Source organism: Scyliorhinus torazame, chromosome 5, assembly GCF_047496885.1.
Source record: "Scyliorhinus torazame isolate Kashiwa2021f chromosome 5, sScyTor2.1, whole genome shotgun sequence".
NCBI lineage: Eukaryota > Metazoa > Chordata > Chondrichthyes > Carcharhiniformes > Scyliorhinidae > Scyliorhinus > Scyliorhinus torazame.
The window spans coordinates 177,004,769-177,031,879 of record NC_092711.1 but is presented as its reverse complement, the minus strand read 5'-3'; the positions used below and the strand labels follow the sequence as shown (position 1 = coordinate 177,031,879).

General features: G+C 46.8%; 2 protein-coding genes and 1 long non-coding RNA gene across 6 annotated transcripts in view; 2 read left to right on the top strand and 1 right to left on the bottom strand.

The window, feature by feature from the left end:
• Positions 1-21,849, top strand: part of LOC140422430 (uncharacterized) — a 94,594-nt gene extending 72,745 nt beyond the window's left edge. The window contains exon 4 of the mRNA XM_072507446.1: positions 16,774-21,849. Coding sequence (XP_072363547.1) covers positions 16,774-17,551 — 778 coding nt within the window. The 3' untranslated portion in view covers positions 17,552-21,849. The remainder of the gene's footprint in view (positions 1-16,773) is intronic.
• Positions 168-8,118, top strand: LOC140422434 (uncharacterized). 4 transcript variants are annotated; one of them, XR_011947460.1, is made up of 2 exons: positions 168-277; positions 506-747. XR_011947460.1 is itself a non-coding variant. In XM_072507450.1 (2 exons), exon 2 carries the CDS (start codon positions 3,234-3,236, stop codon positions 4,215-4,217), a length of 984 nt encoding a protein of 327 aa, XP_072363551.1. In that variant the 5' UTR covers positions 176-277; positions 2,767-3,233; the 3' UTR covers positions 4,218-4,583. The 4 variants fall into 4 exon arrangements, 2 of the variants coding, with proteins under 2 accessions (XP_072363551.1, XP_072363550.1); XR_011947459.1 differs by lacking the exon at positions 506-747 and adding an exon at positions 7,731-8,118 and having other exon boundaries at positions 170-277; XM_072507450.1 differs by lacking the exon at positions 506-747 and adding an exon at positions 2,767-4,583 and having other exon boundaries at positions 176-277.
• Positions 9,859-15,780, bottom strand: LOC140422452 (uncharacterized). The gene is made up of 3 exons (XR_011947465.1): positions 15,518-15,780; positions 14,937-15,318; positions 9,859-12,699 (listed from the first exon to the last, which is right to left on the bottom strand). It is a non-coding gene; the product is annotated as an uncharacterized lncRNA (long non-coding RNA).
• Positions 21,850-27,111: the final 5,262 nt, after the last annotated feature.

Sequence of the window (27,111 nt, the reverse complement as noted above, 5' to 3'; positions counted from 1 at the left end):
CCCTTCCCCACCACTAATACGGGATTGCGCATGTCTAAGGGAAGGGGAATCTGCGCATGTACAGGGGAGCTCACTTCCGCAGACCTTATTGCTGAGGTAACCAATAGGAAGACTGGAGGACCGGAAGGGCTCTGCTCCTCCGCCAATCAGAGCTCCCCCATTGTCTCAATGCGGAAGTTGGACATGGAGGTTTCTGCCGTGCAAAACTGTTGTTCCTCCGACCCGAAATAAGCTTGAGCTGCACACAGACTGAACCTTCCTCCTGTCTCAAACATCTGTGAGTAAAGCACTTTCTTTTCTCCCTCTTTCCGTTTATTGTCTTCAATTGGTGATTTGCAGCAACTGAAGGGAAAGGAAGTGAATCCAGGGAGGGTGCAGACCCTGGAAAGCTTGGCCCAGGTCTCTCTCTCACTCAAAGACATTCACATCCTTTGCTCCCTCAGCTTGACACATTTATTTCTCTGGCTAAAAAGGATGGTCTCTTTCCAAATGTTCACAATTAAAGGTCTGGTTTCCCCAGGAGATGAAGGACATTTAAGGGCCAATCCAACACAGCCAATTACTTCTGGAGGTCTACTGTCCATCATCAACAAAGTGATGGAAGGAGTCATCAAAGTTGCCATTAAGTGGCAATTATTCTGCAATAACCTGTTCTTGGACGCTCAGTTTGGGTTCCGCCAGGGTCACTCAGCTCCTGACCTCATTACAGCCTTAGTTGAAACTTGGACGAAAGAGTTGAATGCCAGAAGTGAGGTGAGAGTAACTGCTCTTGACATCAATGCAGCATTTGACCGTGTATGGTATCAAGGAGCCCGAGCTAAACTGGAGTCAATGGGAATCTCCACTGGTTTGAGTCATACCTGGCACAAAGGAAGATGGTTGTCGTGATTGGAGGTCAATCATCTCAGCTCCAGGACATCATTGTTGGAGTTCCTCAGGACAGTTTCCTCAGCCCAACCATCTTCAGCTGCTTCATCAATGATCTCCCTTCCATCATAAGGTGAGAAGTGGTGATGTTTGTGGATGACTGCACAATGTTCAGCACCATTCTCAACTCCTCAGATAATGAAGCAGTCCATGTCCAAATTCAGTAAGACCTGGACAATATCCAGGCTTGGCCTAATAAGTGGCAAGTTACATTCGTGCTACACAAGTGCCAGGCAATGACCATCTCCTACAAGAGAGGATCTAACCACCACCTCTTGACATTCAGTGGCATTTTCATTGCTGAATCCCCCACAACCAACATCCTGGGGGTTACCATTGATCAAAACTGAACTGGACGAGCCCTATTAATACTGTAGCTCCCAGGGCAGGTCAAAAGCTGGGAATCCTACAGTGAATAACACACCACCTGATGCCCCAAAGCTTGTCTACCAGACATCTACAAGCACAAGTCAGGAGTGTAATGGAATACGCTCCACTTTGCTGGATGAGTGCAGCTCCAACAACACTCAAGATGCTCGACACTATCCAGGACAAAGTAGCCTGATTGATTGCGTCGCCTTCCACAAACATTCAAACCTTCCACCACCGACAAACAGTAGCAGCTGTGTGTACCATGTCCAAGATACACTGCAGTAACTCATAAAGGTTCCTCAGACAGCACCTTCCAAACCCACAACCACTACCATCTAGAAGAACAAGAGCAGCAGATACCTGGGAACCTCACCACCTGGAGGTTCATTTCCAAGTTACACACCACCCTGACTTGGAAATATATTGCTGTTCCTTCACTGTCCCTGGGGCAACATTCTGGAATTCCCTCCCTAACAGCACAGGGGATGTAGGGCAGCATGGTGGAGCAGTGGTTAGCGCTGCTGCCTCACGTCGCCAAGGTCCCACATTCGATCCCGGCTCTGGGTCACTGTCCGCGTGGAGTTTGCACACTCTCCTTGTGTTTGCGTGCGTTTCGCCCCCACAACCCAAAGATGTGCAGGGTAGGTGGATTCGCCATGCTAAATTGCCCCTTAATTGGAAAAAATGAATTGGGTACTTTAAATTTATAAAAAAACAATTAAAAAAAAAAAAAAAAACAGCACAGGGGATGTATCTACACCTCAAGGACTGCAGCAGTTCAAGAAGGCAGCTCACCACTACTTCGGAAGGGCAACTGGGGATGGGCAATAAATGCTGGCCTGACCAGCATTGTCCACATCCCATAAATTAATATTTAATATTGGACAGAGATATGTCTAGTGTTGTTATATGGTATGTATTGTAGATATTGTTGATGGTTCTGTAATAAAATACATCTATCATTATTTCTAGTTTTGTGATATAGTACTGTACCTACATTATATATTTCCAGTCATTTCCCTATCTCTAATCAGTAAATGTACTTATATGGAGATTCTCTACTCTTGTACAGGTTTTAGTGAGTTTAGATTTGTTGATCAGCACCTTCAGGAAAATTGGGAGGGAAAGTAAGTGAATACAGTCTGTATATTACACACATTTTTCATCCAGTAATATAGACATATATCTGTCTGGCAGCCTGCATGAAGATTTTCAGGTTTCTGTGTCCAGGACAGGAAGCAGTGACTTAGATTTGTCAATCAGCCTGAATCAGCACCTTCAGGAGCATTGGGAGGGTGAACATTAGATACAGCAGAGTGAGAATGGAGGGAGAGTGTGTGGGATTGAGATTTAGACCATTTCACGAAAAGAGAGAGAGGGGAATGAATGTTCGATAGAAACTAAAATTGTCTGTTCTGAATTTCTATCCTGCACAGACGATGATTACTATTGTAAAATCTGGTTAAGGAAGTTCGAAGAGGAGTTCGAGGCTGATATCTCAAACTAAATATAACGTCAAGAACTGACTGAGTCACTCAATTCTTGGGATCATCTGCCTTTGAATCTAGCAGGAGAAATGTTTGTCTATTCTGTCTGCTTCAAGAGATTCCCGTAACAGCCTCCCCGAATAGGCGCTGGAATGTGGCGACTAGGGGCTTTTCACAGTAACTTCATTGAAGCCTACTTGTGACAATAAGCGAGTTTCATTTTTCATTTTAAACATCAGTGTGTCTAGAAAAGCACTGAGACAGACACACACACAGACCCGTGTGAGGCTGTTACAGAGCACTGACTGTGGAAAGAGCTTTAAGCAGTGACACAGCCTGAAAAAATACTGCATCATTCACAGCAGGGAGGGACTGTATACGTGTTCTGTGTGTAGACGAGGCTTCAACTGATCGTCCAACGTGGTGAGACGCAAGATCACCCGCACCATGGAGAAACCATGGAAATGTGAGGATTGTGGGAAGGGATTCAAAGGCCCGTACAGGCTGGAAAGGCATCAAAGCAGTCACACTGGAGAGAGGCCTTTCACCTGCTCTCAGTGTGAAAAGGGATTCACTGACATTGGCAGCCTGCGGAGGCACGAACGAGTTCACACTGGAGAGAGGCCTTTCACCTGCTCTCAGTGTGATAAGGGATTCACTGACATTGGCAGCCTGCGGAGGCACGAACGAGTTCACACTGGAGAGAGGCCTTTCACCTGCTCTCAGTGTAAAAAGGGATTCACTGACATTGGCAACCTGCGGAGACACGAACGAGTTCACACCGGAGAGAGGCCATTCATCTGCACTCAGTGTGAAAAGGGATTCGCTGACATTGGCAACCTGCGGAGACACGAACGAGTTCACACTGGAGAGAGGCCTTTCACCTGCTGTCAGTGTGAAAAGGGATTCACTGACAATGGCAGCCTGCGGAGACACGAACGAGTTCACACTGGAGAGAAACCATTCACCTGCTCTCATTGTGAAATGGGATTCACTGACATTGGCAACTTGCGGAAACACGAACGAGTTCATACTGGGGAGAGACCGTTCATCTGCTCTCAGTGTAAAAAGGGATTCATTGACATTGGCAGCCTGCGGATACATGAACGAGTTCACACTGGAGAGAGGCCTTTCACCTGCTCTCAGTGTGAAAAGGGATTCACTGACATTAGCACCCTGCGGAGACATGAACGAGTTCACACTGGAGAGAGACCATTCATCTGCTCTGACTGTGGGAAGGGATTCACTCGGTTATCCAGCCTGCAGAGACACCAGAGTGTTCACACCGGGAGAAGCCGTTCATCTGCTCTGTGTGTGATAAGGGATTTGCTCAATTATCCAGCCTGCAGAAACACAATGTCACTCACACCAAGAGCAGGCCCTTTAAATGCTCTGACTGCAGGATGGGTTTCAAAAGCTCTCAGCTACTGATGTCCCACCAGCGCGTTCACTCTGAGGAGAGACCGTTCAGCTGCTCTCACTGCACAAAGAGGTTTAGATCCTCATCCAACCTGATGAAACACGAGCGAGGTCACACTGGGGAGAGCCCGTTCACCTCTCCGACTGGGAAAAGATTCACTCGGTCATCACTTGCTGAACCACAATGTCACTCACACCAATGAGAGACCCTTTAAATGCTCCGACTCTGGGAGTGGGTTTAAAAACTCTCTGGTACTGATGTCCCACCAGCGCATTCACACGGAGGAGAAACTGTTCAGATGCTCTCATTGCACAAAGAGGTTTCAAACATCATCCACATTGCGGAGACACCAGCGAGTTCACACTGGAAAGAAGCCATTCACCTGCTCTCACTGTGGGAAGGAATTCACTCAATCGCCCAACATGCTGAGACACCAAAGGGTTCACAAGGGTTGGGTTGGATTCTGCTGTTTTTCCTGCTGTTAATCACATCCAGGACTGAACCTGGAGTGGGTGGAGGGATTTGCCTCCTCGTCAACTCCTCCTGGTGCTCGGACGTGGTGACCCTGGTGAACTATTGCTCCCCGGACCTGGAATACCCGACTGTGAAGTACCGTCCAGACTACCTTCCACGGAATTCACTTCTGCCATCATCACGGCCATCTACATCCCACCCCAGGCGGAAGTGAAGAAGGCACTTGATGGATTGTAACCGCTATAAATAACAATGAAGCAGAATACCTTGCAGCCTTGTTCATAGTGGCCGGGGACTTTAACCAGGCCAACCTCAAGTGAGTACTGCCAAAATTCCACCAACACATCTCCTGTCCCGACAGGGGGCCCAACATCCTTGACCACTGCCACACAAACATCATGGGCGCCTGATGATCCATCCTGACTGCACTTCGGAAAATCGGACCACAATACGGTGCTCCTTCTCCCCGCATACAAGCAGAATCTTAACGGGAGAATCCGGTTAAGAAGGTCGATGCAACGGAAGAGCTCCTACGCGACTGCTTAGTGTCAGTGGGCTGGTCCATATTCAAGAACAAGGGCAGCATGGTAGCACAAGTGGATAGCACTGCGGCTTCACAGCGCCAGGTTCCCAGGTTCGATTCCCTGCTGGGTCACTGTCTGTGCGGAGTGTACATGTTCTCCCTGTTTCTGCGTGCGTTTCCTTCGGGTGCTCCTGTTTCCTCCCACAGTCCAAAGACTTGCAGGTTAGGTGGATTGGCCATGATAAATTGCCCTCCGTGACCAAAAAAGGTTAGGAGGGGTTATTGGGTTACAGGATAGGGTAGAAGTGAGGGCTTAAGTGGGTCTGTGTAGACCCGATGGGCCGAATGGCCTCCTTCTGCACTGTGTGTTCTATGTTAACTCAGCAGCCAGCCTAAACGAGTATGCCAGCACCGTCACAGACTTCATCAGTAAATGTGTAGAAGATTGCGTGCAAAAGAAGGTAGTCTGTACTTTACCCAACCAGAATCTATGGTTTAATCGGGAGATTCAAAGCTAACAGGGACTCCCAAGTGACGATACCAAACTAATTTAGAGTCACAGACTAACGACAGGGACTCTCATTGGTTGTGCCAGGTCGTGCACCCAGATCCTGCGCAGACCAATTGGCAGGTGTGTTTCCGGACATCCTCAACCTCTCCCTCCTCCGTTCCAAGGTTCCCATCTGCTTCAAGAAGACCAGCATCATACCGGTGCCAAAGAAGAACCAGGCAACGTGCCTCAATGACTATCATCCGGTGGCCTTGACATCGATCATTATGAATTGCTTCGAGATTTGGACACATCAACTCCATACTCGCAGCATTCCTTGATCCACTGTAATTCGCATACCGCCACAACCGGTCCACATAAGATGCTATCTCCCTGGCCCTATACTTGCCCTGAAGCATCTCGACAACAAGGACTCCTACGTCAGACTCCTATTCATTAACTACAGCTCTGCCTTCAACCCCATAATCCCAGCCAAGCTCATATCAAAACTCCAAAACTTCGGACAGGTGCCAGAGTGTGGCGACTAGTGGATTTTCACAGTAACTTCATTGCAGTGTTAATGTAAGTCTAGTTGTGACAAATATAAAGATTATTATCATTGACTTTTACCAATGTTTACAGGTGCACCACAGAAAACATCTTATCTGGCTGCATCACAGCTTGTGTTATGGGCCAGGGTTTAGAAAACTCCAAAGTATATCATGGAGTTCACCTGACCTACAATTGTTTAATGATTTTGGTTCCGATGAGCACAAGGGCTGCCTTTCAGGTGTTATTCAGCAGAGGCCTTAACCACTTTTCATCAAAACAAGCTTTGTTCTACGAATTTAGTTAACATTTTTACAAACACACACAGTAAGCATTTTTATAAATTACAAACATAAATACCCCACACAACTACAGTGATCTATGTATAACCCTGAATAAATTCCCCTCTTTAACTGTTCCAATTTAATAACAAGATCCCATAAACCAGTACCTCCTTTTCAAAGGTGTGGCCCAGCACACAGCACTCAATACCTGGTATGGATGCTCTTGTTTCCTTTCCAAAACAGCAGGTTTGAATTCCTTCCAGAAAGCAATTATTTCTTTTCAAGTTATCAAGCAGTCTGGAAACTGCTTTTAAAATGAAGATCGAGAGACAGGCCAAAATACTCCTCTTTCTGAGCACAGCAGCCAAAAATGTGAAAACGAAAGCAAAAAACTCAGCCACAAAACAGCCCCAAACCAAAGCGAAAGTAAAACCAACACACAGAGCCACAGCCCAGCTCCACCCACACAATGACATCACTGAAGCCATGTGGTAAGACAAAAACATTTCTTAAAGGGACACTCGGTATGGCAACTGTTCAGCCCAAGACTGTAAAAAACTACAGAGAGTTGTGAACACAGCCCAATCCCTCACACAAACCCGCCTCCCATCCATTGACTCTGTCCACACCTCCCGCTGCTTTGGGAAAGCCGGCAGCAAAATCAAAGACCCTCCCACCGAGGTTATTCTCTTTTCCAATCTCTTCCATTGGGCAGGAGATACAAAAGTCTGAGAACTCGCAATAACAGATTCTAAACAGCTTCTTCCCCGCTGTTACCAGACTCCTGACTGACCCTCTTATGGACTGAACTGATCTCTCCACACATCTTCTCCACTGAGTAGCACTACACTCCGTATGCTTCACCCGATGTCTACATATTTAAATTGTGTATTTATCATATGTCCTATGTTTTTTCATGTATAAAATGATCTGTCTGTATTGTACGCAGAACAATACGTTTCACTGGACCTCGGTGCACGTGAATAAATTTAATCAAATCAAACTTTGTTCATTCTGACACTTGGTGAAGTGGGAGGGTCGGAGGGTTTCTTTCTGCTGGACTAGCCGGTCTCACGACTTTGCTTCCAGTGGGCTGATGCTCTTTGAGCCTGGGGGAGAGCACATTTCCACTGGAATGATCCACAAAGGCTGAAGTACATTTATTTTATCCTGGATAGTAAACAGTGTTATTCCCCCACTACAGGTGGATCTAAAAGAAACCAGATGGGTTTTTACAACTATCGACAATGCTCTCATGGTCATCGATGACTTTTAATTCCAGATTTTTAATTAATTTAAATTTCACCATCTGCCGAACCTGGATCCCTATTGCATTATCCTGGGACTCTGGATTACTGGTCTGGCTATTGTTTTCCGAGATGTGTTTTGTGAGATGAAGTCACTATAGCCAATAAGTGAGCTGTTTTCGAGTTGTTTCCTTGACGTCCTGTACTTTCCCACTAACTTACAGACAAAACAGCCGCAACTGTACTGTGTATAAACGTGTGTTATTGTAACTACTCCCAGAGATGCTTCGGTTCGCTGAAGCATTCCCTGCATGTTTGTAATAAAGATTCACAAACTTTAACCAACTCTGGACTCCGAGTGACATTTATCCCACAACAACCTGGTGTCAGGAACAGGATCCACTGACGGCTCTGATTAAAGGCAAGTCCCCGTGGACAGCAGATACCGGGGTGAGTATTGTTTGTTTTATACCACCCGTGTATAGTTCAGTCTGACTGACCACTGGGGACTCCTCAGAATCTCAGGGATCAGTTTCTGGTCTGTTTCTTTGACATCCATTCAATATAATTTCAATAACTGGAACATTTCAGGCAGGGAATTGTCGGTTTTACACCAAGGATATGTTTGGGGGCGATGCTGAAGTCCCCGTGACCGAGAGGGTTTTGTAGCTGTCGAAAAATGAAGGGATAAAGCCGTACGGGAGGTGAAACAGAAAGAGTTAGGCAGTTGGACAGAGTTTGGCGTGTGTTCAGAGGTCCCAGATAGGGGTCAGCCAGCATCATCACATCGATGGATCTGCACAGAAAAGGTCCAACCGGATGGCGCTTATAAGGCCCAAGGTGAGGTTAGTGGTGCAGGGATTTGAAGAAGCTTTGGGAGATAAAGAGGTCAGAGTGGACTCACCCACAGCGGGAAAGGTAATTTTGAAATTTCTTTGGCCATTTTCGTGACATTTTCTCGGAACTTTCGGTCAAGAAACATAAAAGCTGCATTTGCGCTGGGGGTCACCTCCAGAGGGCAGTGTTTCTACAACCTCCTAAGGTGCCAGATGTAGATGGAAGACTTTGGAAGTTCAATAAGTTTGTCTATGTTTTGAACAATGTTTCAGAGTGTACGGCACTTCTCAGATAGATCAGTTTTGTCCAAGTCGGGTTGTCTCTACCTGAAGGCAGAAGCTGCCGTGCTTTATTGGTACCAAGGCTGGAAACTCTCGGGCATCTTTATGATGCATGTTGATGGCTGCCTATGTGGTGGTACTAGTGAGTTCCAAAATAATGTTACTGACAGGATCAGAACAACATTTAAGGTTGGAGCCAGGCTTCTGGGACCTTTAAATAAATTGGATTGGAAATCGGGCAGTGTGGGTCTGATGTGACTTTACATCAACAATCTCAGGGAGACAGTATGAACCCTGTCACATTCAATGGGGCCGGGGCCTCACAGAAAGATGAAGGTGTTTCCAAAGCTGGGACTGAGCTGCTGCAAAGTTGAATTGACGAATGGGGCACACAGGCAAGGCCGGATACAGGTTTTGATGTCTTCGAGCTGAGTTCTGTAATGAAACGTCCAGAGGTCAAGGATATTTAACGGGCAAACAAAACATTAAAAAATACAAGATGGAGAAATATGTGCTGAAATTTCCATCTTTGGGTGAGCTACAAAATATAAAACGGATTTTTTTTAGGGATGCCTCACTCGGATGAGCCTGTCTCAGTGCCTGTACACTGAGTGATGTTTAAGAATCTCTTTCAGCAGAAGAATAGACAAACATTTCTCATTTTAAATTCAAAGTTCGATGATATTCAGCTCCCATGGATCGAGTGACTCTGTCACATTTTGATATGATGTTTGGTGTGAAATTTCTGTCTGTAACTCCTCCCCTTCTAATATCCTGTAAAAGGACTTTACAAAAGCCATCACTGTTAGTGCAGGATACCCAAATGGAATGTGAAATTTGATCCTATTGTAAGATCTGGGTTTGGCTCCAATCTCAATTGTAACACTCAAATTAATTACACGTCAGAATGTGTTGTGAAAGTTACCTGCAGCTCCTGACTAGTTACAGACCGTTCAAGGTACAAGAATATTGTCACAGAATTTATTAAGTTAATTGTAATAAGTACAAAATCATAATAATTAACAAAGGCAGTGGATCAGTCCGTTCACTCTGGATCACCAGCTCTCAGCTTCCAGGTGACTGTGGAGCTGTCTCTTGTTCTGTTGACTGAAGTCTATCCTCTTTCTTCATGTTGTGTTGTGCACCGAGCTCCAGAGAATTGTAGCTCACTAACCCTTTCTAGTACCTACCTCTACGCATGGCTGGTAGTATCCTGTGGTTCTGATTGGCCCAAGCAGCCCATGATCAGTCCCTGATTGGTTAAATGGGGCACGATCAATGTCTGATTGGTCTCTGAAGGATATCGGTCACCTTGCTGATGTGTGATGTCAGTTTCTCATTGTGGTGTCACTTCCTCATGATTAATATTCGTCAGGCTCATCGTCCTAACTGATGCCTAAAGTCACCCATGATTATTGTGGTACATTAATTACAAACCTTATTTAATACTTCCTGTACACTCTACCTACAACGTAACTACTGTTAGGAGGCCCATTAACTACTCACACAAGAGACCTTGTAACTTATTATTTCTTATCTCGAGCAAAGCTGATTCCACACCCTGAACTTTCAGGCTAAGTTGATCTCTCAGTACTGACCTAATGTAATCCTTAATGAACAGGAGCAATCCCATCATCTTTTCCGAGCTTCGTGCATTCCAATATGTCAAATACCCTTCAACATTTAGATTCCAGCCTTGGTCACCTTTCAAACAAGTCTCTGTAATGTCTATCAGGACACACATTTATCTCTATCCGTGCTGACAATTTTTTTTTTTTTAATTTCGAGTACCCAATTCATTTTTTCCAATTAAGGGGCAATTTAGCGTGGCCAATCCACCTAGCCTGCACATCTTTCAATTGTGGGGGTGAAACCCACGCAAACACGGGGAGAATGTGCAAACTCCACACGGACAGTGACCCAGAGCCAGGATTGAACCTGGGACCTCAGCGTCGTGAGGCAGCACTGCTAACCACTGCACCACCGTGCTGCCCCAGCTGCGCTGACATTTCATCCAATCTCTGTCAAATGCTGTGTGCATTTTCAATCCATTTTCAATAATCCAATAGGGATTTCAAGTGAAACCTCTTCATCCAGTGGGTGGTGAGAATGTGGAACTCGCTACCACAGCGAGTGGTTGAGGTGAACAGCATGAATACGCCTGTATCTTGAGAGAAAGGAATAGAAGGGTATGCTGTGGGGGGAGATGAAGAGGGCTGAGTGGAGGCTCATGTAGAGCATAAATACTGACAGAGACCAATTGAGCCGACTGGCCTGGCCCTGTGCTGTAGACTCAATGGAACCAAGACAAATGTATTTATTTTAGATCTACCTGTAGTAGTATGATAAAACCTTTTCTTGGGATGTAGGCATCACTGGCTGGGTCAGCATTTGTTGCCCATTCATAATTGCCCTTGAACTGAGTGGCTTGCTAGGTCATTACAGTGGGGGACAGTTAAGAGTCAACCACATCTGTGTGGGTCTGGAGTCACATGTGGGCCAGACCGGGTAAGGATGGCAAATTTGAAATGAAATGAAAATCGCTTATTGTCACAAGTAGGCTTCAAATGAAGTTACTGTGAAAAGCCCCTAGTCGCCACATTCCGGCACCAGTTCGGGGAGGCTGTTACGGGAATGCAGTCCTGGATGAAATTGAGAGCAGAAACAATAACAGTATCCAACCCACATTATTAATTGTGAACTTGTTGGTGTCTCAGCAGGTGCGATGAATTACAAAATCCCTTCCCACATTCAGAGCAGAGGAATGGCCTCTCCCCAGTGTGAACATGTTGATGTTTTTGCAGGCTGGATGAATGTCTGAATTCCTTCCCACACCAAGAGCAGGTGAATGGCTGTTCCCCAGTGTGAACTTCCTGGTGTGACTTCAGGCTGGATAACCGACTGAATCCCTTCCCACACTGAGAGCAGGTGAACGGCCTCTCCCCAGTGTGAACTCACTGGTGTCTCTGCAAGTCGGATAGCCAAGTGAATCCCTTCCCACACTGAGAGCAGATGAATGGTTTCTCCCCAGTGTGAACCCGCTGGTGTCTCTGTAGCGTGGATGTATGTCTGAATCCCTTCCCACACTGAGAGCAGATGAATAGCTTCTCCCGAGAGTGAATTCGCTGGTATGACTTCAGGCTGCATAACTCAGTGAATCGCTTCTCACACTGAGAGCAGGTGAACGGCCTTTTCCCAGTGTGAAGTCGCTGATGTTTCCGCAGGGTGGTTGAACGACTGAATCGCTTTCCACACTGAGAGCAGGTGAACGGCCTCTCCCCAGTGTGAACTCGCTGGTGTGTTTGCAGGTTGGATAGACAAGTGAATTCCTTCCCACACTGAGAGCAGGTGAACGGCCTCTCTCCAGTGTGAATTCGTCGATGAGCTTCCAGCTGAGATGGGGCTCTGAATCCCTTCCCACAGTCACTACATTTCCACGTTTTTTCCATGTTCCGGGTCTCCTCATGTGTCTCTCGGTTGGATAATCAGTTGAAGCCTCGTCCACACACACAACACGTGTACGGTCTCTCCCCGCTGTGAATGGTGTGATGTTTTTTCAGGCTGTGTCACTGATTAAAGCTCTTTCCACAGTCAGTGCTCTGGAACACTCTCACTCGGGTGTGTGTGTCTCGGTGCTTTTCCAGTCACACTGATGTTTCAAATCTTCTTAAATAGACAGAGCGGGCAAACATTTTGCCCCCTAGATTTAAACGCTGATGATAGTCGGGGCCTGATGAACCTAGTTGCTCAGTCAGATCGGGATGTGACGTTTGAGGTTGCTGTCTATAATTCCTCTTCTTCTAATATCCTGTAAAAACAATTTAGAAACGACATCACTGTCAGTACGGGATAGGAATTCAGATCAGACAAATTTAGTTTCTCTGGAACATTCTTTCCTCTCTCATTTCCCAAAAGGTGTAAATCTCCGTCCCACACACTCTCCCACCATTCTCTCTCTGTTGTATCTAATATCCACCCTCCCAATTCTCCTAAAGGTGCTGATTCGGGCTGATTGACAGATCCCTGCTCACTGCTTCCTGTCCTGGACACACAGACCATAACAAATGGGAGCTGCAGTTGGCCATTCGGCCCATTGAGCCCGCTCAACCATTCGGTTAGACCATTGGCCGATCTACCTCAACATCATTTTCTCACACCATTCCCCATATCCCTCAATATCTTTAATATCGAGAATCCTAAATTACCTTGCTAAATTACCCTTAGTGTCTAAGACAAAAGGTTAGGTGGGGTTACTGAGATAGGTGGAGGTGTATCAATCTCTGGCTTGAAAATACTTGATGACTGAGGCTCCACGGCCTCTGGGGTAGAGAATTCCAAAGCTTCACCACATCCTCGAGTGAAGAAATCCCTCTTCATCTTGCCTTTCCCTTAATTTTATGATCTATTCCCCATAACCCTTGACTCCCTCGTCAAATATAAATCTATCCAACTCATCCATGAATATATTCAATGACCCCCCCCAGACTCCACTGGTCCCTGTGGAAGAGAAATCCAGAGACTAACAACCCTCAGAGAAGGGATGACTCGAAATATATAACGTAGCTACAGCACAATATTACACAACTGGAAATAATAAATGTACTTTGTTACTGAACCATAAATAATATATCTAATCTGCATAATATAACAATACTGGATATTTCTCTGGTCTGACATTAATTGACTGTCCCCTTAAATGTCAGCCATCTCCTGGGGAAACCAGCCCTTTAATTGTGAACATTAGGAAAGGGACCATCCTTTTAGCCAGACAAATAAATGTGTCAAGCTGAGGGAGCAAAGGATGTCAATGTCTTTCAGAATCATAGAATTTACAGTGCAGAAGGAGGCCGTTCGGACCATCAAATCTGCACCGGCCCTTGGAAAGAGAACACTATCTAAGCCCACACCTCCACCCTATCTCAGCAACCCCACCTAACCTTTTTTTTTTTGGACATTAAGGGTAATTGAGCATGGCCAATCCACCTTACCTGCACATCTTTGAACTGTGGGAGGAAACCGGAGCACCCGGAGGAAACCCACGCAGACACAGGGAGAACGTGCAGACTCCACACAGACAGTGACCCAAGCTGGAATGGAACCTGGGACCCTGGAGCTGTGAAGCAACTGTGCTAACCACTGTGCTACCATGCTGCCCCTAAAAGAGAGAGAGAGAGAGAGACCTGGGCCAACCTTTCCAGAGTCTGCACCCTCCCTGAATTCACTTCCTTTCATTTCAGTTGCTGCAAGTCACCAACTCAAAGCCAGAATGAGAAAACAAATGGAAAGGGGGAATCATTGATTTCCTCCCAGATGTTGCACAGAGGATAAAGTTTTACATCTTTTTTTTCTGAACAATTCCACAATGCAAAAGGACAAAGCTGAATGCAGAACAATCAGCAATACACTAAAAATACACCCACAATACACGCAAAACAGAAACTAATGAATAATCAATCCAAAACAGAAACTAATGAATAATCAATCCAAAACAGAAACCAATGAATAATCAATCCAAAACAGAAACTAATGAATAATCAATCCAAAACAGAAACCAATGAATAATCAATCCAAAACAGAAACCAATGGATAATCAATCCAAAACAGAAACCAATGAATAATCAATCCAAAACAGAAACTAATAAATAATCAATCCAAAGCAGAAACTAATAAATAATCAATCCAAAACAGAAACTAATGAATAATCAATCCAAAACAGAAACTAATAAATAATCAATCCAAAACAGAAACTAATGAATACTCAATCCAAAACAGAAACTAATGAATAATCAACCCAAAGCAGAAACTAATAAATAATCAATCCAAAGCAGAAACTAATGAATAATCAATCCAAAACAGAAACGAATGAATATTCATTCCAAAACAGAAACGAATGAATAACCAATAAAAAAACAAAACCTGGAGCATTCAAGCCAGTGCACTCCCGCCTCCCCCCTCCCCCGAGCAGTCGCCCCACATCGGTGAAGGGTGTCCAACACATGTATGGGAAAGTATGCGTGTGAAAAGCAGAGGACCAAGCAGGCACACCTGTCACATTAGAGGTAAGCGAAAAGCTGGGTCGTGAAGGATGGTCGGTTGGTAAAAATGGGTACCGGGCAAAAAAGTTTGAAAAACACTGACTGTGAATCCCTTCTGCACACGGAGCAGGTGAATGGTCTCTCCCCAGTGTGGCCACATTGATGAATTTCCAGCTGAGATGAACCTTTGAATCCCTTCCCACAGTCCCCACATTTCCACGTATTTTCTATGGTGCGGGTATCCTCATGTTTCTCCAGGTTGGATAATCTATTGAAGCCTCCTCCAAATGGTACAGTCCTGCTGTTCAATGATTTTCAGGCGGCCATCTGTCAGATCTTCTCGTGACATCAGGTTTCAGATTTCTGGCTGTGAATCCTCCTCACCTAATATCCTGTAAAAGGAGTTTGCAAAATTCATCACTGTCTGTACGGATAGAAATTCAGGAGAAAAATCCTGGGCCAACATTTCCAGAGTCTCCACCCTCTCTTCCTGGATTCATTTCCTTTCCCTTCAGTTGTTGCAAGTCACCAATTCAAGACCAGAATGGGTAAAGAAATGGAAAGGGGGAGAAAAGAAAGTGTTTTACTCACAGATGCTGGAGACAGGAGAGTTTCCGTCTGTGTGAACCTCAATCTTCACTCACAAATTGGCTGGAGAAGAGTCCTTCCGGTCGCCCCGGTTTCCCATTGGTCAATCCCTTCTGACAGACGATGAGGGGCGGAACACCACGTGGGGGTGGGAGAGACTTTTCCCTCCAGCCGCGCTGAGCTGGTGTCCAATGGGAAAGGCTGGAAGACCCGGACACACAATGGTCAGTGCGCCGCTTTGTTCCGGTCCCCGCCTCAGTCCCGCACATGCGCACTCCTCATACGAAAATCAGCACATGCGTACCACGCCTCTTCCGGCTCCCATGCGCAGTCTCTCTGCCCCGCACATGCGCAGCAACTGAAGGGAAAGGAAGTGAATGCAGGGAGGCTGCAGACTCCGGAAAGGTCGGCTCAGGTCTCTCTCTCCCTTAAAGACATTGACATCCTTTGCTACCTCAGCTTGACACATTTATTTGGCTGGCTAAAAGGATGGTCTCTTTCCCAATGTTCACAATTAAAGGGCTGCTTTCCCCAGGAGATGGCTGACATTTAAGGGGACAGTCAATTAATATCAGAGAAATGTTCAGTGCTGTTATTTGGTACAGATTAGATATATTATTGATGGTTCTGTAACAAAGTACATTTATTATTATTTGTAGTTGTGTAATATTGTGCTGTAGATGTGTTATATATTTCCAGTCATCTCTTCCCTCAGAGGTTTGTTAGTCTTTGGATTTCTCTTCCACAGGGACCAGTGGAGTCGGGGGTCACTGAATATATTCACCGCTGAGTTGGACCGATTTCTGATTGACCAGGGAGTCGAGGGTTATGGGGAACCGGCAGGAAAATAGAGAGAAAGCTGCGATGAGGAGGGAGTTCTTCACTTGAGGATGGAATTCTCTACCTCAGAGGACTGTGGAGCCTCAGTCATCAAGTATTTTCAAGGTCAAGATCAAGATTGATCCGTTTCTCGATATTGAAGATATCGAGGGATATGGGGGATAGTGTGGGAAAATGGTGCTGAGGTAGATCGGTAAATGAGCTCATTGAATGGTTGAGCAGGCTCAATGGGACATTGTCACCATGAAGAAACCATGGAAATGTGTGGACTGTGGGAAGGGATACAGAGCCCCATCTGTGCTGGAAGCTCATCGACGCAGTCACACTGGGGATAGACCATTCACTTGCTCTCGCTGTGAGAAGGGGTTCACTTGCATGTCCCACTTGCAGTCACACATGCGCGTTCATACAGGGGAAAGGCTGTTCACCTGCTCTCAGTGTGGTAAAGGATTCAGTGATTCAACCACCCTGCAGACACATCAGCGAGTTCACACTGGGGAGAGGCCATTCGCCTGCTCTCAATGTGGGAAGAGATATATTCAGCCATCCAGCCTGCAGAGACATCAGCGAGTTCACACTGGGGAGAGGCCATTTGCCTGCTCTCAGTGTGGGAAGGGCTTTACTCAGTTATCCACCCTGCAAACACACCAGCGAGTTCACACTGGGGAGAAGCCATTCACCTGCTCTCAGTGTAGGAAGGGATTCACTCAATTATCAAGCCTGCAGAGACATCAGAGGGTTCACACTGGGGAGAAGCCATTTACTTGCTCTCAGTGTGGGATGGGATTCGCTCAGTCAAGCAGCCTACAGACACACCAGCGAGTTCACACTGGGGAGAGGCCATTCACCTGCTCTCAGTGTGGGAAGGGATTCATTAACTTATCCAACCTGCAGGTACATAAGCGAGTTCACACTGGGGAGAGGCCATTTACCTGCGTTCAGTGTGGGAAGGGATTCAGTGATCCATCTACCCTGCGGACACACCGGCGAGTTCACACTGGGGAGAGGCCATTCACCTGCTCTCAGTGTGGGAAGGGATTCACTCAGTTATCCAACCTACAGACACACCAGCGAGTTCACACTGGGGAGAGGCCATTCAGCTGCTCTCAGTGTGGGAAGGGATTCAGTCGCTTGTCCAACCTACGGGTGCACCAGCGAGCCCGCACCGGGGAGAAGCCATTCTCTTGCTCTGAATAGGGGACGGCATTCGGTGATCCATCCCAGCTGCAGGGACACCAGCGCGTTCATACTGGGCAGAGGCCATTCACAAGAGCTCAAAGTCGAAAGGGATTTTGTAATTCATTGTGCTGAGACATCAAGTTCACAATTGATCACAGGGGTTGGATTCTGTTATTGTTTCTGTTCTCGGTTACATTCGGGGCTGCATTTTGTTCATTCTGACAGTGGTCAATGGGGAGGGTCGGAATGTTTCTTTCTGCTGTACTGGCCGGTCTCACAACTTTGCTTCCAGTGGGCTGATGTTCTTTGAGCCTTGTTGCAATTACCTGGTTTCAAATTTCACAAAGATCACAGAGTGAAAGTGCATTTAAAGTAAGAAAATATTTAGTTTGCATTTCTGTTTGGAACCTTCCCCCCTCCAAAGCAGCCACGTTGCTATGCAGGTGGGCTATGGTGGTTACATGGTTCTTTTCTTTTCTTTATCGAGAAGAAAACTAACAGGGTATGAGGGGCAAGTTGTCTTGAGGTGGACTGGGAAACTACATGGGAGACAGGGAATAGCTAATATTTCAGGAATTATTAAATCTATACCAGGGGTCAGTTAGCTCAGTTGGCTAGATGGCTGGTTCATGATGCAGAGCGACGCCAGCAGCGCGGCTTCAACTCCTGTACCGGCTGAGGTTATTCAGGAAGGCCCCGCCTTCTCAACATTACCCCTCATCTGAGGTGTGGTGACCCTCAAATTAAATCACCACCAGTCAGCTCGCTCCCAGAATATGGTCCTCCGAGACTTTGGCAATTTTCATTTCACATTTTACAAAATATTCCATAATTATATCAAGGGGAAGCGGATAACCAGGGAGGGGACAGGACCTATTGGGGACCGAGGGTGTAATCTGTGCATCGAGTCGGATGACAATGGTAGGATGTAAAGTGAGTACTTCAGATCTGTCATCCCTTTGGAGAAGGAAGATGTGGGTGAAGAATTCAGTCAGAGGGAGTGTGAGGTTCTTGAGCAGTTTGACATGGGGGGGCGGGATTCTCCGATAATGAGGCTAAGTGTTGACGCCGTCGTAAACGCCGGTGAATTTTACGATGGCATCATCTGGCCACTAGCACGATCGTATTCCATCTGCCAGGCCCTGGCCCATTCACTTAACCTTTCCAAATCCCTCTGCAGACTTCCAGTATTACAGACCAGTGAAGTAGGGAAACTATTGGGTAAAATTCTGAAGAACGGAATCTATCTCCACTTGGAGAGGCAAAGTTTGATCAGGATAGTCAGCATGGCTTTGTCACAGGGAGGTCATGGATAACAAATTTGATTGAATTTTCTGAGGAGGTGACCAGGTGTGCAGATGAGGGAAGTGTAGTTGATGTAGTTCATATGAATTCCAGCAAAGCTTTGACAAGGTCCCGCATGGTAGGCTGATAAAGACAGTAAAAGCACATGGGATACAGGGTAATGTGGCAAATTGAATCCAAAATTGTCTTTGTGATAGGAGACAGACAGTGGAGGTAGAAGGCTGTGTGACTGGAGGCCTGTGTCTAGTGGCGTACCACAGCAAACAGTGCTGGGACCCTCATTGTTTGTGCTCTATACACAATACAGAAGAAAATGTGCAGTGATGACAAATAAGTTTGTAGATGTCATGAAGATTGGTCGCGTGGTTGACGATGAAGAAGGAGGTCAAGTTGCAGGAGGATAAAGACACATTGGGCAGATCAATGGCAGATGGAATTTAACCCTGACAAGTGCGAGGTGATGCACTTTGGAGGGAGTAACACAACAAGGGAGCTGTCAATGAATAGCAGGAGACGAGGAAGCTCGGAGGAACAGAGGGATCTTGGGGTGCATGTCCACAAATCCCTGAAGGCAGCAGGATAGGTTAATGGGGTAGTTCAGAAGACATACGGCCCACTTGCCTTTATCAGACGTGGCATAGGTTATATGAGCAGGGAGATTATGTTGGCGATGTACCGGACTTTGGTTAAGTAATAGCTGGAATACTGTGTGCAGTTCTGGTCACCGCACAATAGGAAGGATGTAATTGCACTGGAGAGGTGCAGTGGAAATTCACCAGGCAGCACAGTGGTTAGCACTGTTGCTTCACAGCTCCAGGAACCCGGGTTCGATTCCTGGCTTGGGTCTTTGTCTGTGCGGAGTCTGCACGTTCTCCCTGTATCTGCGTGGGTTTCCTCCGGTTTCCCCCCACAAGTCCTGAAAGACGTGGTGTTGGGTGAATTGGCCATTCTGAATTCTCCCTCAGTGTACCCGAACAGGCACCAGAGTGTGTGACTGGGGGATTTTCACAGTGACTTATTTGCAATGATAATGTAAACCTACTTGTGACACTAATAAAGATTATTAAAGGCTGTTGCCTGGGATGGAATATTTTACCTATGCAGAGAGTCTGGATAAGCTCGGGTTGTTTTCTAGAGCACAGAAGGCTGAGAGGGACCTGATCGACGTGTATAAAATTGAGGCTCAGTGACGGTGGATAGAAAGCAGCTGCTCTCATTAGTTGAAGTGTCAATAACAAGAGGACATGGAAATGAGGAAGAAAGTTTTCACCCAGAGGGTCTCAAACCGGCTGTGGTTAATTGTGCCAATGCAATTCAGGATGCAAAGTGAAATACTGGCGAATGAAAGTTTAAAACCCTCAAAACAACAAAGGCATTTGAATACTAACCACAGCGGGTTTAAGGACAAACCTCTTGATTTTTTTCAAAGGATGCAGCAATATTCTATATAACTGAAGCATAACCTCCCTACTTTTGTATTCAATTCCCCCACAATAAACAATAACATTCTATTAGCTTTCCTAATTACTTGCTGTACCTGAATACTCGCCTTTTGTGATTCATGCTCTTGGACACCCAGATACCCTCTGAATCTCAGAGCTCTGCAATCTCTCACCATTTAGATAATAAGCTTTTTTATTCTTTCTGCCAACATGGACAATTTCACATTTTCCCACGTTGTTCTCCATTTCCCAGATCTTTTCCCACTCAGTGACTGAGCTCCCACAGCCCTCTGGGGTAGAGGATTCCAAAGATTCACAACCCTCTGAGTAAAGAAATGTCTCCTACGAGACCGGTCCTAAGTGGCTTCCCCCTTATTTTGAAATTGTGTCCCCTGGTTCCAGACTCCCCAACCAGGGGAAGCATCTCACCTGCACCCACCCTGTCTATTCCTTTCAGTATTTTATAAGTTTCTATGAGATCACCTCAGCCATGATTGAATGGCGGAGCAGATTCGATGGGCTGAGTGGCCTAATTCTGCTCCTATGTCTTATGGTCACCTCTCATTCTACGAAACTGTAGAAAATACAGGCCCAGTTTCCCCAAACTCTCTTCATAGGACAGTCCTGCCATCCCTGGAACAAGTCTGGTGAACCTTCATTGCCCTCGCTCTGTGGAAATAATATCTTTACGAAGGTAAGGGGAGTAAAACTGCACACAGTACTCCAACTGTGGTCTAACCAAGGTTCTGTACAGTGGGTCTTTTCTGGCCGGTCTCACGACTTTGCTTCCAGTGGGCTGATGCTCATTGACCCTGGGAGAGCACATTTCCACTGAAATGATTCACAAAAGCCGATGAAGGACATTTATTTTATCCTTGATAGTAAATAGTGTTCTTCCCCCACGACAGGTAGATCTAAAATAAATACATTTGTCTCTGATCTGTTAGAGTGTGTTAATGCAGAGATACCTACAATATATGGATATTGTGTGTGAAAATATGTATTATGTTAACTAGATGGAGCATCACAAACTAAAGTAAGGGGCATGATGGGTTTTGCTGACTTGAGCACATTAATCAGAGACACAGACAATGAGCTGCTGAGCCAGGCCTTTCATCAGTGGCACAGGCAGCAACGTGGAGTCCCTGTTAATTGAATTACTGAGTTAGAACCATACAGCGCAGAAGGAGGCCATTCGGTCCATTATGTATGCACCAAACAAAGAACAAATGAGGAAATGAACAAAAGGGGATGGCACTGAAGCATGGTGGGTAGCTAGGCCAAGTCAGGAGTATTATGGTGAGGGGGATGGGTGATCACAGGGGCCTCAGGCAAAAGGAATGTGAAGGTAGCCTATTGGGACCAGTAATTGCTAAGATTACCTTATATGGCTAGGTTAAGGAATGTTAGAGAACCTATGGGAAACCCTACAATTGCCAAGTTACCTTATTTGGTCGTGTGTGTAACCTCATTTTTTTATACCAATGTATATGAGACAAAGTCTTTGTTCTATACCTCACTCACTCTGGGGATTCGACAAGACTCTGGCAGAGTGAGTCAGCTTGCAAGCTGCACAAATAAAGTAAATTGTTTTACCTACAATCCGACTCGTCTATTTACTGAGACCAGACTGAGGGCAAAAATTCTCATTTGGTGTCAGAAGTGGGATCTCAACAGATGATCACCGGTCATCTGCGAAATCAGAACTAAACTAGTCTTGGACGGAGAGGAAATGGGCCCACGATGTGAGTGGTTGGAAAATGACCATGTCGGTTTTCCTCTGTCTCATAGTCTGATAAAAGTTTGATCACTCGCCCATGGTCAGGTAAGATCGTCTCGATGAGATCAAAGGTCAGTCTGGCGGATTAGAAAAATTAAATTTCAGTCGATGTAGGTACGACTGAGGGTCGATGAGAACCCGAGGGAATATCCTAGCGATAATTCAGTTAGAAACTGAGGGAATATCCTAGTGATAGTTCAGTTAAAAGCCGATTAGAGAACTGAGGGAATATCAGGGATAATTCAATTCCGTGTGTGTTGAAAACTAGAATTGATTAAGTTAAATTGCATTCTTGGACTGTAGTGGCGAACAACGCAGTCTGAGGAATAGTTCGAGATTAGGGGGAATTGTTTAGATAACACCCAGGTAGTCCGTTACAAGCATCATGTGGTAAATACCCAGACCAAGGAAGGGACTTTAGGCAGTTTTCCGCAGCTCTAAATAAGAAATTGGGAGATGAATGGCCACTAGGGGGAACCAAAGATTTGGAAATCGTTAAGAAAATTCAGGAGAAAATCTGGAAAATGAATAGGGAATGAAGGCCAAAGAGTTAAATGGATTATGGAGGCAATATTGCCAAGAGGAGAAAGATAATACCCTGTTATCAAATTGGCAAGAAAATGCCCCTAAAATGGCAATATCAATTAGTGAAGGGGGAACCAGAAGACTCTGGAAATCCTGAAAAAGGAGTATGCATTCAAAAAACGCGCACAGAAAATGAAATGAAAATCGCTTATTGTCACAAGTAGGCTTCAAATGAAGTTATTGTGAAAGGCCCATAGTCGCCACATTCTGGTGCCTGTTCGGGGAGGCTGGTATGGGAATTGAACCGTGCTGCTGACCTGCCTTGGTCTGTTTTAAAAGCCAGCGATTTAGCCCAGTGTGCTAAACCAGCCCCATCACAGAAGGAAAGGGAGATACCTAAAAGGGCAGACTCGAGTGAGAAGAGTGGACTACGTAGTTCAATGGCTGGCCTTGCATTGACAGAGGTAAATGACGACCTAGAGAATTGGACCATGTCCGGTAGGGTCCCGACGGCACTAGAGGCATTGCCTTCACCACCTCCAGCGCCACCAGGGTATCATAATTTATATCCAGTCGCTGTTCCCCAGATTCAATTCATGTTGGCCACTCCAGTCCCTTTAGACTCAGTCTCACAGGCCCAGACGATTATCCCTCCCCCTCTGGCCGATCGTCTAGTAGCTCCGGAGGCACCGCTGCCAGCTCCTTCAATTGATAGCTCAGGTCCTACTTCCTCACCCCCGACACCCGTTAGAAAAGGGAAACCCCGTTATACAAGCCCAGTTGGGTGGAGGACCCGATCTCGGACTATGAAAAAGGCATCTTGAGACCATCCGGAAACAATTACGCCTACGACCTAGATCCTTTAAGGCCAAGATGACAGGACAGAAAATTCTGTTACCACGTGACGAGGACCGGGACGGTTCTGAAGAACCGGAGCCCCCCATATCGGAAGGGGAGGACTCAGATGCTTCTGAAGAGGAATCTCCCCTACCTACACCATCTTTGACACCCCCTAGCGAGACTCCGAGACAGTTACCGATCAGGAAAATGCCCAACCCTGATGTCGCTACAGCGGCAGCTCAGCCCACGATCGATGTTTACTTTCCGTGGAGACCCAGTGAGATGGTGGCTATTCTAGCTGCAATCCCAGACAGGAAGAAATTCCATGATGCTTTTGTGGACTATCTGAGAACCACCATCTCAGTTTACCAAGCAGACCCTAGGGACCTCTGGGCCCTAGTCCAACAGGTCTTAACCCCAGCCGCAGTCATCTCAACCATTTGGATTATGCCGACCACGCGGCATTTCAACAGGCCCATGCCCTGGACGATGATAGACGGGCACAAATCCTGAATGCACTAAGTGCCACGTTTCAAAAGCCCATAAACATCTCTGCCATCCTAGATATCAAACCCAAAAAGACTGAGGAGCCAGAGGAATTTCTGGAACGCTTTAATGAAATCTACCATGGGCAATCAGGCAACTTACCGTATCAAAATGGTCAGAATTCCCCTCAATATTGTGCTATGTTAATGCATTGCCTACCACCTTCCGTGGCCACCGCTGTGAAATGGAATAACATGAATTGGACAGAGAACGACCCTTCCCAGATGGCCCAGGAAGTTAGATTTTACTGGAAGGAGGGCGGAGGCCAAGAAGGGGGCCCAGTTACAAAAAAAGAGAGTATGTAATGAAAAAGGATGATCCGAGACCCGAACCGAGCGCAGGTACGGTGGCTTACCAGCTGGAACCCCAATATTGTGACCTCGGGTGGGTGGATCAACACGGGGGAGGATATCAAACCCACCCAAATGGATCTTCAGCCCCTCTCCACGGCCCGCCGTATGCACCAGCAATCTTGCAACTGCCACTCCCTCTGCGGGGCCATAGGTCCACCGGAAGAAGGCCGGGATATAGAGGGAATAATTCATGTTTCAACTGTGGCCACGCAGATCACTGGCATCAGGAATGTCCATTTAGAAGACAGGTGGCAGGAGGAGGATACCCGACGCAAAGGAGGGGGTACCCACCAAGGGAGGGCAGACGAGGTACACCGACTTCTCCCAAACAAACCCCTTCCCATCACAAGACTCTGGCGAGCCAATTTAGTCATACGGACTCTCCATTCGGACAGAGAACCCATCGTTTCTCTGCAGATAGGAGATCAACATTACCCATCTATGATCGACACCGGAGCAGCCATGTCTTCGGTGCAATCGGAACTCCAGCTACCACTATCCGACCACACCCAGCATTTGTCGGGGTTCCAAGGCCAGGTGCGTCAGTATCCCATTTCAGAACCGGTGAAGGCAACTTATGAGAATGAGTCGACAGATCATCAATTTGTGGTCACCACCGGATTGGACTGCAATTTGCTGGCCCGAGATCTACTGTGTATCTTCCAGCTGCGGCTGGAATGCGGGGACAAGGGGGTAATGGTTCAATCATGGAGGCCGAGACAACAGTGTTATGTCTCTACTACACCCCAGTGGTGGACGTTGGACATAGAACATTCGCTGTCCCACGTTACCCTGGCTTATGACAGAACCGGACAGAGCCGGGAATTAGAGGACAAATATCGGTCGTTAGTTGGGACCGGATGGCCAATCACGATTACAGCCACAGTCACGGGACAAGAAGGTACAGCCGACTTTGTTACAATACCACCACATTTATGGCAACAATCCGCCTCCGTGGCCCCCCATATTACACGCCAGGTCCACAACCCATACCATGCCAAGGATCTGGGGCTTATGGTAAGGAGGGCGGTGGACCAATCGGATCTGACAGAATATGCACTCCAGGTACTGCCAGACGGCACTTCCATACGGTACTCCGAGGCCCGAGACGGTTAACACCCGACTCCAGCATCATCTGGGGCGCGACGTTTTGGAATATGTTAACCCTCAGGTTTGGGGGGATCACCCGTCACAGGTGGGACAGGCGGAGGTTACACCCATTAAGGACCATGTGACTCCGCCCTCCATTCGACAAAGCCCCTGAAACCCCAAGCCATCCCGTCTATAGCCAGATTAACCCAAGGACTGTTGCAACAGGGGATCCTGGTCCCGTGCCTATCAAAATGTAACACACCCATACTTTGCGGTGTCCAAACCAGGCAAACCGGACCAGTACCGGCTAGTACAGGACTTGCGTTCAATTAATGCCATCGCGCAGCCATTACATGCCCTCGTCCCTAATCCCGCCCACATACTGGCTCAAATCCCAGCCTGAGCCCGGGTCTTCGCCATAGTCAACCTCCAACACGCTTTCATTGCTCTCCCACTCGCGCTTGAAAGCCAGTATTTGTTTTCCTTCACCTACAATGGACAGCAGTATACCTGGACCCGACTTCCACAGGGATTTGTTAACTCACCCATTCTTTTCTCCAGATGTCTGCAGACTCAACTCCAGACTCTGAGTTTGAAACATGGTTCCACTCTCGTACAGTACGTAGATGACCTGTTGATAGTCAGCCCCGATGAGCCCAGTAACAGGGAAGATGTGATACAATTATTAAATCACCTATCCTCACTGGGCTATGTTGTTTCACAATCCCAGGTACTGGTGGCCCAGACAAAAGTCAAGTTCCTGGGAATCCTACTCACAGCCACAGAAAGAAGTCTCGAAACCAGTTAAATTGAACCTATGTGCCAACTCCCCGCCCCTACCACAGCCAAGGAGGTCCGTCACTGGCTGGGCATGGTAAATTATTGCGGGCAGTGGATACCAAACATCGCTGTCTATACTAAGCCTTACACCAGCAAGGAATGGACTTTTACTCTCGCCACCGAGGCCCTCGAAGCCTTCCGTCTCTTAAAACAGGGCTTATTACAAGCCCCAACCCTGTGCAGGCCCTTATATGACCGACCGTTCCAGTTGTACTGTACTATTACTGAGACCAGACTGAGGGCAAAAGGAACGTAAATTCTCACAGAAACCTCCACGGGTCCACCCCTCCCATTTCCACCATTAGCCCAGCCAACGCCTTCACCCCCCCCCCCCCCCCTGATGGGACCAGAGAGCGCAGCCGTGACCTGTCTAACCTTGGCTCCTGCACCAAGTTCCAATCCCACTCAGTTCGTGTGTGTCCAAGTCAGGGACAGCCCCAAACACCTTCTTTGCGAATGCCACATCGTCCCAATTGGGACCGTATACACTTACTAGTGCCACTAACCTCCCCTCCAGTGCCCCTGTCACAATCACATACCTACCTCCCTGATCTGCAACCACCTTCTCCATCTGGAAGCGTACTCTTTTGCTGACCATTACCGCTATCCCTCGAGCCCTTCCGTCAAATCCAGAGTGAAACATCTGACTAACCCAGCTCTTTTTAAGTCTCACCTGGTCCTTCACCCTCAAGTGAGTCTTCTGCAGCATTGCTACATCAGCTTTCAAACCTTTAAGATGCGCAAGCACCCTTGACCTCTTGACTGGACCTCCCAACCCCCTCACGTTCCACATGACTATCCTAACTGAGGGTCTCTCACTCCCCCCCCCTCTTAACCACCATCATCATACCACCG

Excerpts from the sequence above, each read along its gene's own strand:
- LOC140422434 (XM_072507450.1), top strand. The coding sequence starts at position 3,234 with ATGGAGAAACCATGGAAATGTGAGGATTGTGGGAAGGGATTCAAAGGC.